Genomic DNA, 12,225 nt, shown 5'->3' on the forward strand with positions numbered 1-12,225 from the left:
GAAGTGGATACAGCGGGGCTTCCTGGCACTGCACTTGGGAAGTGGATACAGCGGGGCTTCCTGGCACTGCACTTGGGAAGTGGATACAGTGGGGCTTCCTGGCACTGCACTTGGGAAGTGGGTACAGTGGGGCTTCCTGGCACTGCACTTGGGAAGTGGATACAGTGGAGCTTCCTGGCACTGCACTTGGGAAGTGGATACAGTGGGGCTTCCTGGCACTGCACTTGGGAAGTGGATACAGTGGAGCTTCCTGGCACTGCACTTGGGAAGTGGATACAGTGGGGCTTCCTGGCACTGCACTTGGGAAGTGGATACAGTGGGGCTTCCTAACACTGCACTTGGGAAGTGGATACAGTGAGGCTTCCTAACACTAATCTTGGGAAGTGGATACAGTGAGGCTTCCTAGCACTGCACTTGGGAAGTGGATACAGCGGGGCTCCCTAACACTAATCTTGGGAAGTGGATAGTTTTAATCCTTTGTTATATTAGTGAAGGCTTCAGCAGGAACAAAGGTCTGACCTAATTTGTTCTGCTTAGACCTCATTTAGTTTGGAGTGCCACACTGGAAGAAACAGACACTGGAAGGAAGCTAAAACCACATAACATCAAGAGGAGCTGGGGGCTGAGAGTAACTCAGGGACAGTATGTGCTTAGCATGCACAAGACCCCGGGTTACTGCTGCCCCCACCGCCCCCCCCCACCTCCTATCCTCTTCCTCCTGTCCTCCTCATCCACCACCACTACTGCCACCGCCACCACCTTCTCCTCCTCTTCCTTCTCCTCCTCCTCTGCTGACGCCACCTCCTCCTCCTCACGTTGTCTTTAAAGATTTTTCCAGAACACTGACCAGTCTAGTCTCTTTGGAATTGTTATTACATTAAATTGGTATCATTTTCACATATTAACGTTATTAAGATGAAAACATCATGTAATATACATTGGAATGTGACTGCTACCACTGAAGGAGTTGGGCCTGTTTGATAGATGGAGAAATGTAAGCGTGGATACCAGATGATGAGGGTCTGTGCTGTTAACATGTATCTTTGATTTAAAATTTTTTTGCCAGTTCATATTTTGATATCATACAAATTTTTTTTTTCTCAGAGATTAAACTCGATGTGAAAGAAAGAGATACATTGACAGGATGTTACTGCTATGGATTGGATTATAAAAATGCTTACTTCACAAGCTTTTTTGTTTGCTTTTGTTATCACTAAAAATAACATTTGCTTTACAGACTAAGCTGTGACCAGATCCCATTACTTATTTGAGGAAAATTGAGAATGGATTTTGGTTTATAAAATATTGAGCTTTAAATTTTCATCCTGGTAGGAGTGAATGACTTTTTTTTTCCCCTCCAAATAGATCAAGAAGTTGGTATATGTTTACCTCGTCCGATATGCTGAGGAACAGCAGGACCTGGCGCTCCTGTCCATTAGCACTTTCCAGCGAGCTTTGAAGGTAAATGATGAGCGAGCAGGTGGATAGCTCCAAGGTGTCTGCACAGTGCAGGGCAGTAGTCTACTACCCTGCCTCGCTGTGGCTGCAGGAGTTAAAGGCGCAGACTCAGTGGCCTTAGAAAGGATCTCTGTGTCCCCACGTGGAAGCTTGCCCCAGAAGTTACAGCTTCTGTTTCTGTCCATTTTATCGTCGTCTCAGATGAAGGACTGCTTCTCATTGTACTAGTTGTTGAAAGTGTACATTTACGTTATGATGCATTTTACTACGAAAGATTAAGTCTAGTGCATTTAGGAAATAAGTAGCCAGCTAGAATTGTACCCACCTTTCTTTAAAGCACTGTTCAGAAAAAGACACATTTGCTTTTCATGTTTTTACCTGTTTTCAGACACCATTGCCTGTTTTCAAAGGCTCTTCTGTGTTGATTAGTGCTGTAACACTTGCTAACTGTATTGTACAGATGTGTTTGAAAGTCCAAACTTGAAAATGTGATGACTGTTTTCACTCTGTTTTAGGACCCAAATCAACTAATCCGTGCAAGTGCCTTGAGAGTTCTGTCCAGTATTAGAGTGCCAATTATTGTGCCTATCATGATGCTGGCTATTAAGGAGGCTTCGGCTGACCTGTCGCCGTACGTCAGGAAGAATGCAGCCCATGCTATACAGAAGTTGTATAGGTAGGTGCTTTGTTGATCACAGTAGGCTAGATAGACTGTTGTAAGCCAGAGGTACTTTCTAGCCCGTCCTTCTAAGTAAAGGAATTTGGCTGTGGTTTTTTTTTCCCCTTATGAATAATCTTTACCTGTCTTTGCTTTTGCGTTGATTATAGAGACCCTATGAGGACTTTTACTTCTGAGTGTACTAGGGCCTCTGTTTACTTCTAGGTTCCATAGCTTTAATCAGAGTTTGAATTCTCATTTGTATAGTGTGTCTTAGACACGTGCATGTATGTATGTGTTGTCAGGAAACAGAGGGGCTGGGAGACGGCTCGGTGGGTGTGAAACACGAATGCATAAGCACAAATCCCAGCACCCAGGGCTGACAAAGCTTTCTGTGTCTGCAAGTGTCTGCAAACGCAGTGTGGTGGATAGGGGAGAGGGTAGATCCCGTGAGCTGGCTGCTGGCCAGCTTCGCTAGCATGGTGAGTGTCTGGTTCACTGGGACACCTTGCCTCAAGACAGTAAGGCATAGAACCATTGAAGAAGACACCAGCGTCCTCCTCTGGCCCCCGAATGTGTATGTACAGGACCATGCAACCACACACTCCGTACATGAAACAGGCGGGCATGGGGAGATTCCCTTCTTCACTATAGAGGAGAATTTCATGTGTTTTGCTTATAACTCATCTTTGTTTCTGCCCTTCACTCTGTGGACTGTGATTCTTGGATAGAGCTATTTTATTACATTCTTTTTTTGTAGTGATTTTTTTTTTTTGAGTCAGAGTCTTTATATAGTGTCCAACATTTTTTTTTAAACCTTTATTTTTATGTGTATGGGTTTTTTGCCTGCATATATCTCTGTGCACTGGCTGCATACAATGCCTACGGAGGCCAGAAGAGGGCATTGGATCCCCTGGGACTAGAGTTAGATGGTTGTGAGCTACTGTGTGGGTGCTGGGGGTAGAGGTTGGGTCCCTCGGAAGAGCAACCAGTGTCCTTAACCGCTGAGCCATCTCTCTCCCCCGATTCAGTGATTTCTTAGTCTTATGCTATCGACATTTTTAGGAAATATCATATAATTATCTCTGGGGGAAAGGTACTGTCTAGGTCGAGTTATGTGTCACAGTGTGCGGCTGCTTTCTGCCGTCTGTCTGCAAGCTGCACTTGTGTCCGGTGCGCTCTCAGTGTCGTGTCAAACACGTGAGATGCAGGAAACCAGCAGATGTGTGGATTGTGAACAGCATTCACAACCTCAAGGTAGAAATGACCCATGTGCCAAATAATCCATTGTTTTGTGACTGCCACACGTATGTGGAAACCCTCCCCCCTAAATAAATACGTGCAATAAAACTTTTAAAAAGAAATGTAAAGTCGCAGTAATGGCTTACAAGTGCGCCTGGTGGCCAGGTGTCAGCTCACTGTCTACTCTCTGTCCCCGCGTGACGGTCCTTAGCACTGCTGTCTCTCCCCTCTGCCGGATGGTTTCATAGTCTGCCCCCTTTTCCCCTCAGTTTAGATGACAACTTCTTCCTGCGGCGTGTCTCCATTAGCAGGCTAAGGTAACGAGGTTTTATTTAGAAGTGCTCTTTTTGTTTTGGGCAGTTACACAACCATAGTTAAAAACATTTACTGCCTTTCCCTTTTTCCCTTGAGACAAAAAAGGGAATTTCAATCAGGTACTTCCTCAGCTACTTCCTTACAGTTCTCCAGCTGGCTGTGGAAGTCATGGACACCTGGTTTAGCTAGCATGAGCCGCTATAGAGAGGAGAGGTGACTTTCGCTGGAAAGCCCGCCCCGTCTTACTAAGATGTCTGTGTCTGGAAACCTCACTGTTCTCTTGGGACACCTTGGCGTTCCTTCTTGTTTTGTGTTGTGTTGTGTTGTTTTGTTTTGGTTTTAGAGACAGGATTTCTCTGTGTATCCCTGGCTCTCCTGGAACTTGCTCTGTAGTCCAGGCTGGCCTCGAACTCACAGAGATCCACCTGCCTCTGCCTCCCGAGTGCTGGGACTAAAGTGTGCACCACCACCGCCCGGCCAACCTCAGCATTCTTGAAGTGATGGGTGTCATTGGATGTTAGAATGAAGGGCAATAAATGCATGCAACTTATTTATCTATTTTTAACATTTTAGTCTTGATCCAGAGCAGAAGGAAATGTTAATTGAAGTCATTGAGAAGCTTCTGAAAGATAAGAGCACTGTGAGTATTGTCTTTTGATGTTACTGAATTGTGTTTTATTTTACTATGATTTACCATGGTAAATTCACTAGAATTATTTTTATTGATTCTATAGTATGCTATAATTAAATTAATTAAGTTCATGTCTAAAATATTAAAGCTGGACATATTGGTGTACCCCTTTAATCCCAACACTTGGGATGGAGAGGCAGGCAATCTCTGTGAGCTTGAAGCCAGCCTGGTGTACATTGTGAGTTCTAGGTTACCCAGGGCAGTGTGAGACTGTCTTAACAACAACAGCAAAATCCCCAACCCCAAACAAACCAGGTATTACAGACCTATTGAACAGCAGAGAGGGGCCTTTAGTATCACAAACGTTCTTTTTCCCTTTGTTCTTGCTGCTGGGTCTTAAGACAGGGTCTCAGACAGCCCGGGCCAACCTGGAGCTCACTCTTTCTACCAGATTAACCTCTGCTTCATAGCAGTTTGACTACAGCTTCTCAAGTGCTAGGGTTACAGACATGCTCTAAGATGCCCAGCTTCTGCACATTTCCTAAAATATTAAAACAATTCTCAAAATGTTTCTTCCCCCCAAATTTTAATTTTTCGAGACAGGGTTTCTCTGTGTAGCCTTGGCTATGCTGGAACTCACTCTGTAGACCAGGCTGGCCTTGAATTCACTTGTGATCCACTTGCCTCTACCTCTGGAATGCTGGGATTAAAGGTGTTCACCACTACCCGGCTCCCTAAGAAAATTTTATAATTGAAGAAGGCTCTTTTTTTTTTTTTTTCTAAGAGTTATTTTTCTAATTAAAACAAGTAGTCTTTTGAGAAAGTGTGTATCCACATGTATCTCTTTTCCATGCTCAATTTAGGTGTGCATTGGCAGTTAACAAGACTTAGAAGTAGATGTAACCTGCGGGTGTGTGAACAGGTGGCTGGAGGCATTGTACTGCTGGTGTATTAGGGCTTCTGTACCCACTTTTTGCAACTCAAAACTACTTGGAAGTGATCATAGGTCATGCTAGGGAACATGGACTGCTGTCATCCAGCAGGTCTAACATAGCAGTCACTGACTCCTTTATGCTTGTTAATTGTACTTACTTACTTTGTATGTGTGCATACGTATGTATATGTGTGGCAGTCAGAGGACTGCTTGCAGATCCGGTTCCCTCTTTGCATCACGTGGGTTCTGGGTTAGAACTGAGGTCATGGTCTTAGTGGGAGGCTTTTACCCACTGAGCCATTTGCAGGCCCATACCTGTTGTTTGTGTTGAAAAGTGGGTGTTGGAATTTCTCTTCAGTGCTGTCAGTGTTTGCCATGTCTATTTAGGAGCTCTGATATCGATACATACATTTATAATAATTTTATCTTATGATTTATAAAATTCCGTTTTAATCTTTAATAATGTGTCTTGTTTTATGTACAGTCAGTCTAATTTATGATTGTTTTCACACTTTCATTTTCCAAACTTTCATTTTCCAATTGTATATTTTTGGTTTTTTTTTTTTTTTTTTAGACATGTGTTTATTCCTGGCTGTCCTAGAACTTGCTCTGTAGACTGGGCTGGCCCTGAACTCACAGAGATCCACCTGCCACTGCCTCCTGAGTGCTGGGATGAAAGGCATGTGCCAGCACTGCCTGGCCAAATTGTTTTTTTCAATCTAGTTACCTTCTATAGGTAGCATATATAGATGCCTTTTGACTCTTAATTAAATCTGACAGTAACTGCCGTTTGATTGGAATAATTGATTTGTTTATACTTAGTGCTATATTAGTCAAATCAGTTGAATTTTTAGCTGCATTTTCACTTGTTTTTCTGTCTTGTGTTTTTCATTCCTCCCTATGGCTTGGTTGCACTAAATGAGCATTTTAGTAAATACTTCATATCCTTTACTTTCTATGATCTTGACAGTATCATTATGCTGTCAGAGTCATACATGGCAATTATTGGATTTCATTCCTAAGCCATCTAAACTTCTTCAGTGTAGAACGTATTAGAAATCTTCATTATATTTTCTATGCATAGTTGATATATAGGAGGGATCAAATATAGACAGACTCACTAAGTAAACTGAGAGAAGTCCTGCTTCTTTTTGTCTGCTCTATGACATGCATGTTGTCTGCGTCAGGGATCCAGATATAATAAAGCCTGTTATCAATACTCAGATAACTTAATAATAGTTTTAAAAATACGTACTTTCTTGTGTCTATAGGAAAGTTGCTAAATACTGTGGAGAATGGTAAGGTTTAGAAGAAGCAGTACCTGAATTTACATGTAGTTTACTATTAGTTCTGCTACATCATAAATTTAAAGAAATTTGGAGGTAGCTGGGTGTAATGGCGCATGCCTTTAATCCCAGTACTAGGGAGGTTGAAGCAGGTGAATCTCTGTGAGTTCAAGGTCAGCCTGGTCTACGGTCTGTTCCAGGACAGCTACATTATGAGACCCTGCCATGGAAAAACAGAACAAAATGGGAGGGTGGGGGAGAGGAGGATTTGGAGGCTGTACTAAAAACAAAACTTCCATATGTACATGTGGTGCTATAAAGTGTCGAGATACAATAAATATTGACTCTCAGGACAGTGATGATGCTTGGATAGGAGAGGTCATTTCCAGCTTTGAAGAAAAGTAGTAATGTCAGATGTTTCCATTTCAGGAAAGAAGGTCACCTAAATGGGACTGTAAACAGCGTGTTCCTAGAAATAATGTTTTCTCAAGGTATAATCCCAACAGAACGCCCTCCCTTCTGGATTGTGCAGAAGGTGTGGCAAAGGCAGACATTGGACTAATGAATGTAGGTCAGCAAGGGACAGTAAAGGTGATCCTTTGCCTTTGCCATCAGGAAACACCCTGAGGGGCCTCTCCCAGTTCCCATGTCAAATTTGGTTCTGTGCTTTCCTGTCACCATGGAAGAAACTTCTTCCCAGAGCAATTAAAGAACCTAATGCCTGTTGTAAAAAAAAAAAAAAATACTGCTCTGGATGTTAGAACAGCTTTAGAAAATAAAACAAACCAAAAAAAAAAAAGAAAAAAGAAAAAAAGAAAAAGAAAAAAAGAAACAAAGAAAACAAAAATTCAGGAGAAACCATAAATCAAAACTGATAAAGATTAGATTTGGAAACTCCCCAGTGTTAGAGTTGGGGAAGGGTTTTGTTTTTGTCTTTCAGGAAAATGAAGGCTAAGGAATCTGAAGACCACTGGACAAATGAGACATCTGAAGAAAAAGGACAAATTGTCTAGAAAACTTGTCCTAAGAAAAAGATGTTCTGCAGTGAACCATGTCCACACCAAACAGCAACTTTGAAGTTTCCAAAACTATGATGCGATCCTACAACAATGATTCTATCTGGACAATATAACACTATTACCTGGCAAACACCACCCAAAGATTGGCTTTAGACTACAAACTGCTCAGGATAATATCGAGATAGCTAGCTGAGATGATCCAGTGTCATAGACTACTCCAGTCCGGATTTGACCATGATCCTAAATTTTCTTTGTATCCCCATAAGATTACCAGTGCCCTGAATCAGCAGGAAGTAGCCTAGAAAACTATGCCCATATTTCCAAAAAATGTATTATGAATGTTTGTCTTTGTTTAGGGGTTGGTTGAAGATTGTTATTGATCATAGTTGATCTCTTTCTAAAAGAAGAAAGGGGGATATGATATAGAAATGTATTATATAGAGATATAGGATAAAAAAGATTATTGAATCCACTCCAAAAATATATATAGAAATGATATTATAAAAGGGTAAATTATTGAATTTACTCTGAAAAAAAGAGGATATAGATAAGATAAAAGGTAGATTATTGAATCTACTCTGAAAAGAAAAAATAAGAGTATAGATATAAGATAAAAAGATATATTATGGAATCTACTTTTAAAAGGCAACTACTAGTTTTAAATATTTTACATTGGATTAGATTTTTGTATCTTGTATACAAATTTTGTATATTGATGCAAATTTGAGATTAGTTTTGTTAGAACATACTATACATATATTTCTGCTCTTGTTCAATGTATATACATTATAACTATATATTATACCTATATAGTTCATTTAACAATGTAATGTAATTTGCTAGTCCTTGAAAGTTATTATTACCAACTAATTAGGATATAAAGTAATGCAAGTTAGTAGTTAGTTATTACAATCAAACTTGTAGTCATATTAGGTATGTTTTTAAGGTCAAACAAAGATATATTTTAGATAGACAGGTCATCTTCAAACACTTCAGAGATCTATAGAGTATGACTTTTAAGATGTTTTAATAACAGATTTTTTTTTTTTATGACCATGAGACATGCCTGCTCCTGGCATCACTAATATACTTCAGAGAAGATGATGGGCATTGAAGAAGCTCCTTATGGAGTTTTCTTTCTTTGTGGCAGAAGTTAACCACTGGGCAAGAAAATGCCCTTGCCTTGACTGCTGACAGTATGCTGTCCATTGGATAAGGGGGCACAAAAGAAAGGACTGCCGATCCTTGCCAAGACAAAGTAGGACAGCCCTTTAGAATATCCTGCTTCACAGATGAGTCTGTGACATATGCTAAGCCTGTAGGCAGAGGATGGATACCCCCAATGTTGCAGAGGAACCTTGGGTGACTGTTCAGGCAGCCAGCTGTTTCTGTCATTTCTCACATTTTTTGGAAGTCGCTTGTTTGCACTTCCTGTTTTACTAGGTAATATTATTTCCTTCTCAAGTCTCTGAGGGAGTTGAAGATTAGACAGTTATAGTCTAATCTTCTGGATTAGTCTAATCCATCTGGATCTCTGTGATTTCAAAGCCACCCTGCATTACACGAGATTGATATAGTTTAGGAGAGAAAACAGAGCGAGACAGTGGTGGCACACACCTTCAGTCTCAATACTTGGGAGTCACATGCCATTTAATCCCAGCACTAGGAAAGTTGAGACAGGAAATGATATAGGTGGGCGGAGAAAGGCATATAAGGCGTGAGGAGACAGGAACTAAAGCCTTTAGGCTGAGGAAAGCTTTTCAGGCTGAGGAGTCTTAGAGGTAAGAGGTGGCTTGTTCCTTTGTCTCTCTGATCTTTTAGCATTTACCCCAATATCAGGCTTTGGATTTTTTATAAAAAGACCATTTAGCAATTCGTGTTACATGTACACGTATCTTTCCAGATAGAGCATCTGTTCCTCCCCTGTGTACACGCATGTTTCCACATAGGGCATGGCATCTGTTCCTCCCGTGTACACGCATGTTTCCACATAGGACATCTGTTTCTCTCCTATTTACATACATGTTTCCGCATAGGACATCTGTTCCTCCCCTATGTATATACGTTTCCACATAGGACATCTGTTCCTCCCCTATTTACATACATGTTTCCACATAGGACATCTGTTCCTCCCCTATTTACATACATGTTTCCACATAGGACATCTGTTCCTCCCCTGGCCTTTTGTTGTTGTGCTGTGTTGTTTCATTGGAGCATTCCCTTGGCTCCTTGGCTGGCCACAGACTTGCTCTGTAGACCAGCTGGCCTTGAACTTGCTGTAACCCCCTTGTCTTTACCTGCTGACCTCCTCCTCCATCTCCCATGTGCTAGGGTCACACCATGCTGGCTAGGCTGCATCTTGTATCCTGGGTCTGAACTATAGTCTCAGGTATGAGAATCGAATGTTTTATGTTCCGTATGTCTTTGTATGGTTGATAGCCTCTAATCCATGAAGTTGTTTTGAGTTTAAATTGCTGTTACATGCAGAGTCTTCGCTTGTCTTCACAGCACAAAGTGTTAGCAGTATTCTAACTAAAAAGAAGATGGCTCACAGGAGTGTAATGGACATAATTTCTTGTCAATTTGATTGCCAGCTTTTGGTTCCTGACTGTTTATTTCCAAAATAAGGAAAAAACATTGAATAGATATCTTTAGTAGGTATTTGATATTTAATGGCTAATTCTTACATTATTTATTGTATTATTAGTGATAGTAGTTTGATATCTGATACTATTTGGGTTTTTTTTCTCTTCATAGTCACTGTTTTTAGGAAGAACTTTCTGGTATTTGGGACATTCATTTTAACAAGCAGGTTTTCCTTCTCACTTTGTTTTTGAGACAAGATTTCTTGCTGTCCTGAGCCCACCAAGCACCTAGATTGACTGGCTAGGGGTCCTAGGGATCCTCCTGTCTCTACCTTCCCACCCTGGGGTTACAGTCATGTGCCACCGTGCATGGGTTTTCTTATGAAAGCTTGGAGACTGAACCCGAATCCTTATGCTCACAAGGCAAGCCTCTTACAGTGGCTAAATCTTTACACAGCCTGATTCCTTTTTTTTTTTTTTTTTTTTTTTTTTTTTTTTTTTTTGAGGATTTAGATTAAGAGATTTGAATTCAACTTTGTCTAGGTACCATTAACTTGGCTAACAGTATTTAAGTATTAAGTAGTCTTTTAAGAATATTCATTGATTATTCCTCTTTTGTGTAATTATATTACTGTGGAAAAACTAAAAAGATATTTTTATATCATACATTATATCTATCTGTCTCTATGTATATATCTCTGTTATATCTTATATACATGTTTTATATATATTCATATATCTATATTTATTAATTTGTTTCATTGGTTATGTGTAATACTCACTGAGAGAAGACAGGCTCATTTTCCCTATACTGATAATGTTAACATTGATACTAAAATTAATAAAAAAAAAATCACAAAAACTCCCCCAGAAAATCTCATGAAAATCTGGTGGGACTTGTTGGGGAGAAGGGGTTTGGAAGGTGAGAGAGGACGATGGGGAGTATATTATCAGACTACAGTGTACATGTGTGCAGTTGTGAAAGAATACATTTTTTAAAAATTACAGAATCACAAATTACATAAATTTAAAAATTTTTCCAATCAAATGATCCAATCTAATTATTTTCTCATTTTGAGGAGTTTATTCACTGGCACGATGTGGGGGCCCGTTGTATTGATGGTTTTATGTTACTGAAAGTATGGGATGTGAAAGATGTCAGTGTATTTAAGACTTGTTTGTTCTTTGAGCTCTCTTGATTAGGGGAGGTGCCTTCTGTTGCTTTTCTTAGCCCAGGGAGGGTTTTCATATTGCGATCTCCAAGATCTTTTAGTGTGGGAGAAGCACATGGCTCAAAAAGACAAGGAGGTAGTTGTTCCCTAAAAAGAAATCTCTTTGGATACAGGCACACAGTTCTGGTAGCAGCCGGACAAGCATGGCAGTGCCTTTTAGGTCCCTGTTGTTTGAAGGTGTCTTTGTGTTTATAGAGACGTTTAGAAAGCTCTCACGTGCAAAAGTTGGAATTAGAAGGGGACATTTTGCCTATATATTTGTCATCTCCAGTCAGTGGAAACAGTATTTTTTATTGTAATTTTGGTTATATCTTCCTGGATTCACAACACTTTCATCTGCATTGTGTGCTTAGCACAATACACTTTACTATAAACCTTTCCGAAGGTTCTATTATAAATGCTTCCTTAAATCTATAACACTTTTTATTTTTCTTTGGAATGTAGAAATTCATATTTGTTGAGCATTGAAAACATGGAACCAGATAGTTAGAATGCCTCAAAGGCATGGTGGTCCTTATTTTTTGTGCTTTTGTTTTTGTTTGTTTGTTTCAAGTCAATTTCAAAGAAATCCTGTCAATAGCGTTTAAATTTCTGAGGAAGATAAATTGCATTAATGCTTCCTGAAAAGCTGAGTTGTTGATGTATTTTTGATGACTCAAAATTTCCTTAATTTTAACTATAGACTGCTTAATGAATAGGTGGATGGCTCCTAGCTAAATCGTAGGGGTAAGATACTGTTTTCTAAGTTATTGATTTAATGCTGGCCAAAGCCTCGCTGTTCTGGGGGAAAGAAGAAAGCCCACCCCCGAGTTTGTGCAGATGTTTTATTGTGATAGATCTATTATCCAGCTATTAGAAGATAAAT

The 12,225-nt window shown here is 40.1% G+C and overlaps 1 protein-coding gene across 2 annotated transcripts in view; it reads left to right on the forward strand.

Moving 5' to 3' along the window:
• Ap3b1 (adaptor related protein complex 3 subunit beta 1) overlaps positions 1 to 12,225 on the forward strand; it is a 222,839-nt gene that overhangs the window by 57,141 nt on the left and 153,473 nt on the right. For both annotated transcript variants that reach the window (XM_006981765.4, XM_076552077.1), the window contains exons 4-6: positions 1,366 to 1,461; positions 1,974 to 2,134; positions 4,247 to 4,313. In XM_006981765.4, coding sequence (XP_006981827.1) covers positions 1,366 to 1,461; positions 1,974 to 2,134; positions 4,247 to 4,313 — 324 coding nt within the window. The remainder of the gene's footprint in view (positions 1 to 1,365; positions 1,462 to 1,973; positions 2,135 to 4,246; positions 4,314 to 12,225) is intronic.

The sequence above is a fragment of the Peromyscus maniculatus genome, chromosome 15 (assembly GCF_049852395.1).
Source record: "Peromyscus maniculatus bairdii isolate BWxNUB_F1_BW_parent chromosome 15, HU_Pman_BW_mat_3.1, whole genome shotgun sequence".
NCBI lineage: Eukaryota > Metazoa > Chordata > Mammalia > Rodentia > Cricetidae > Peromyscus > Peromyscus maniculatus.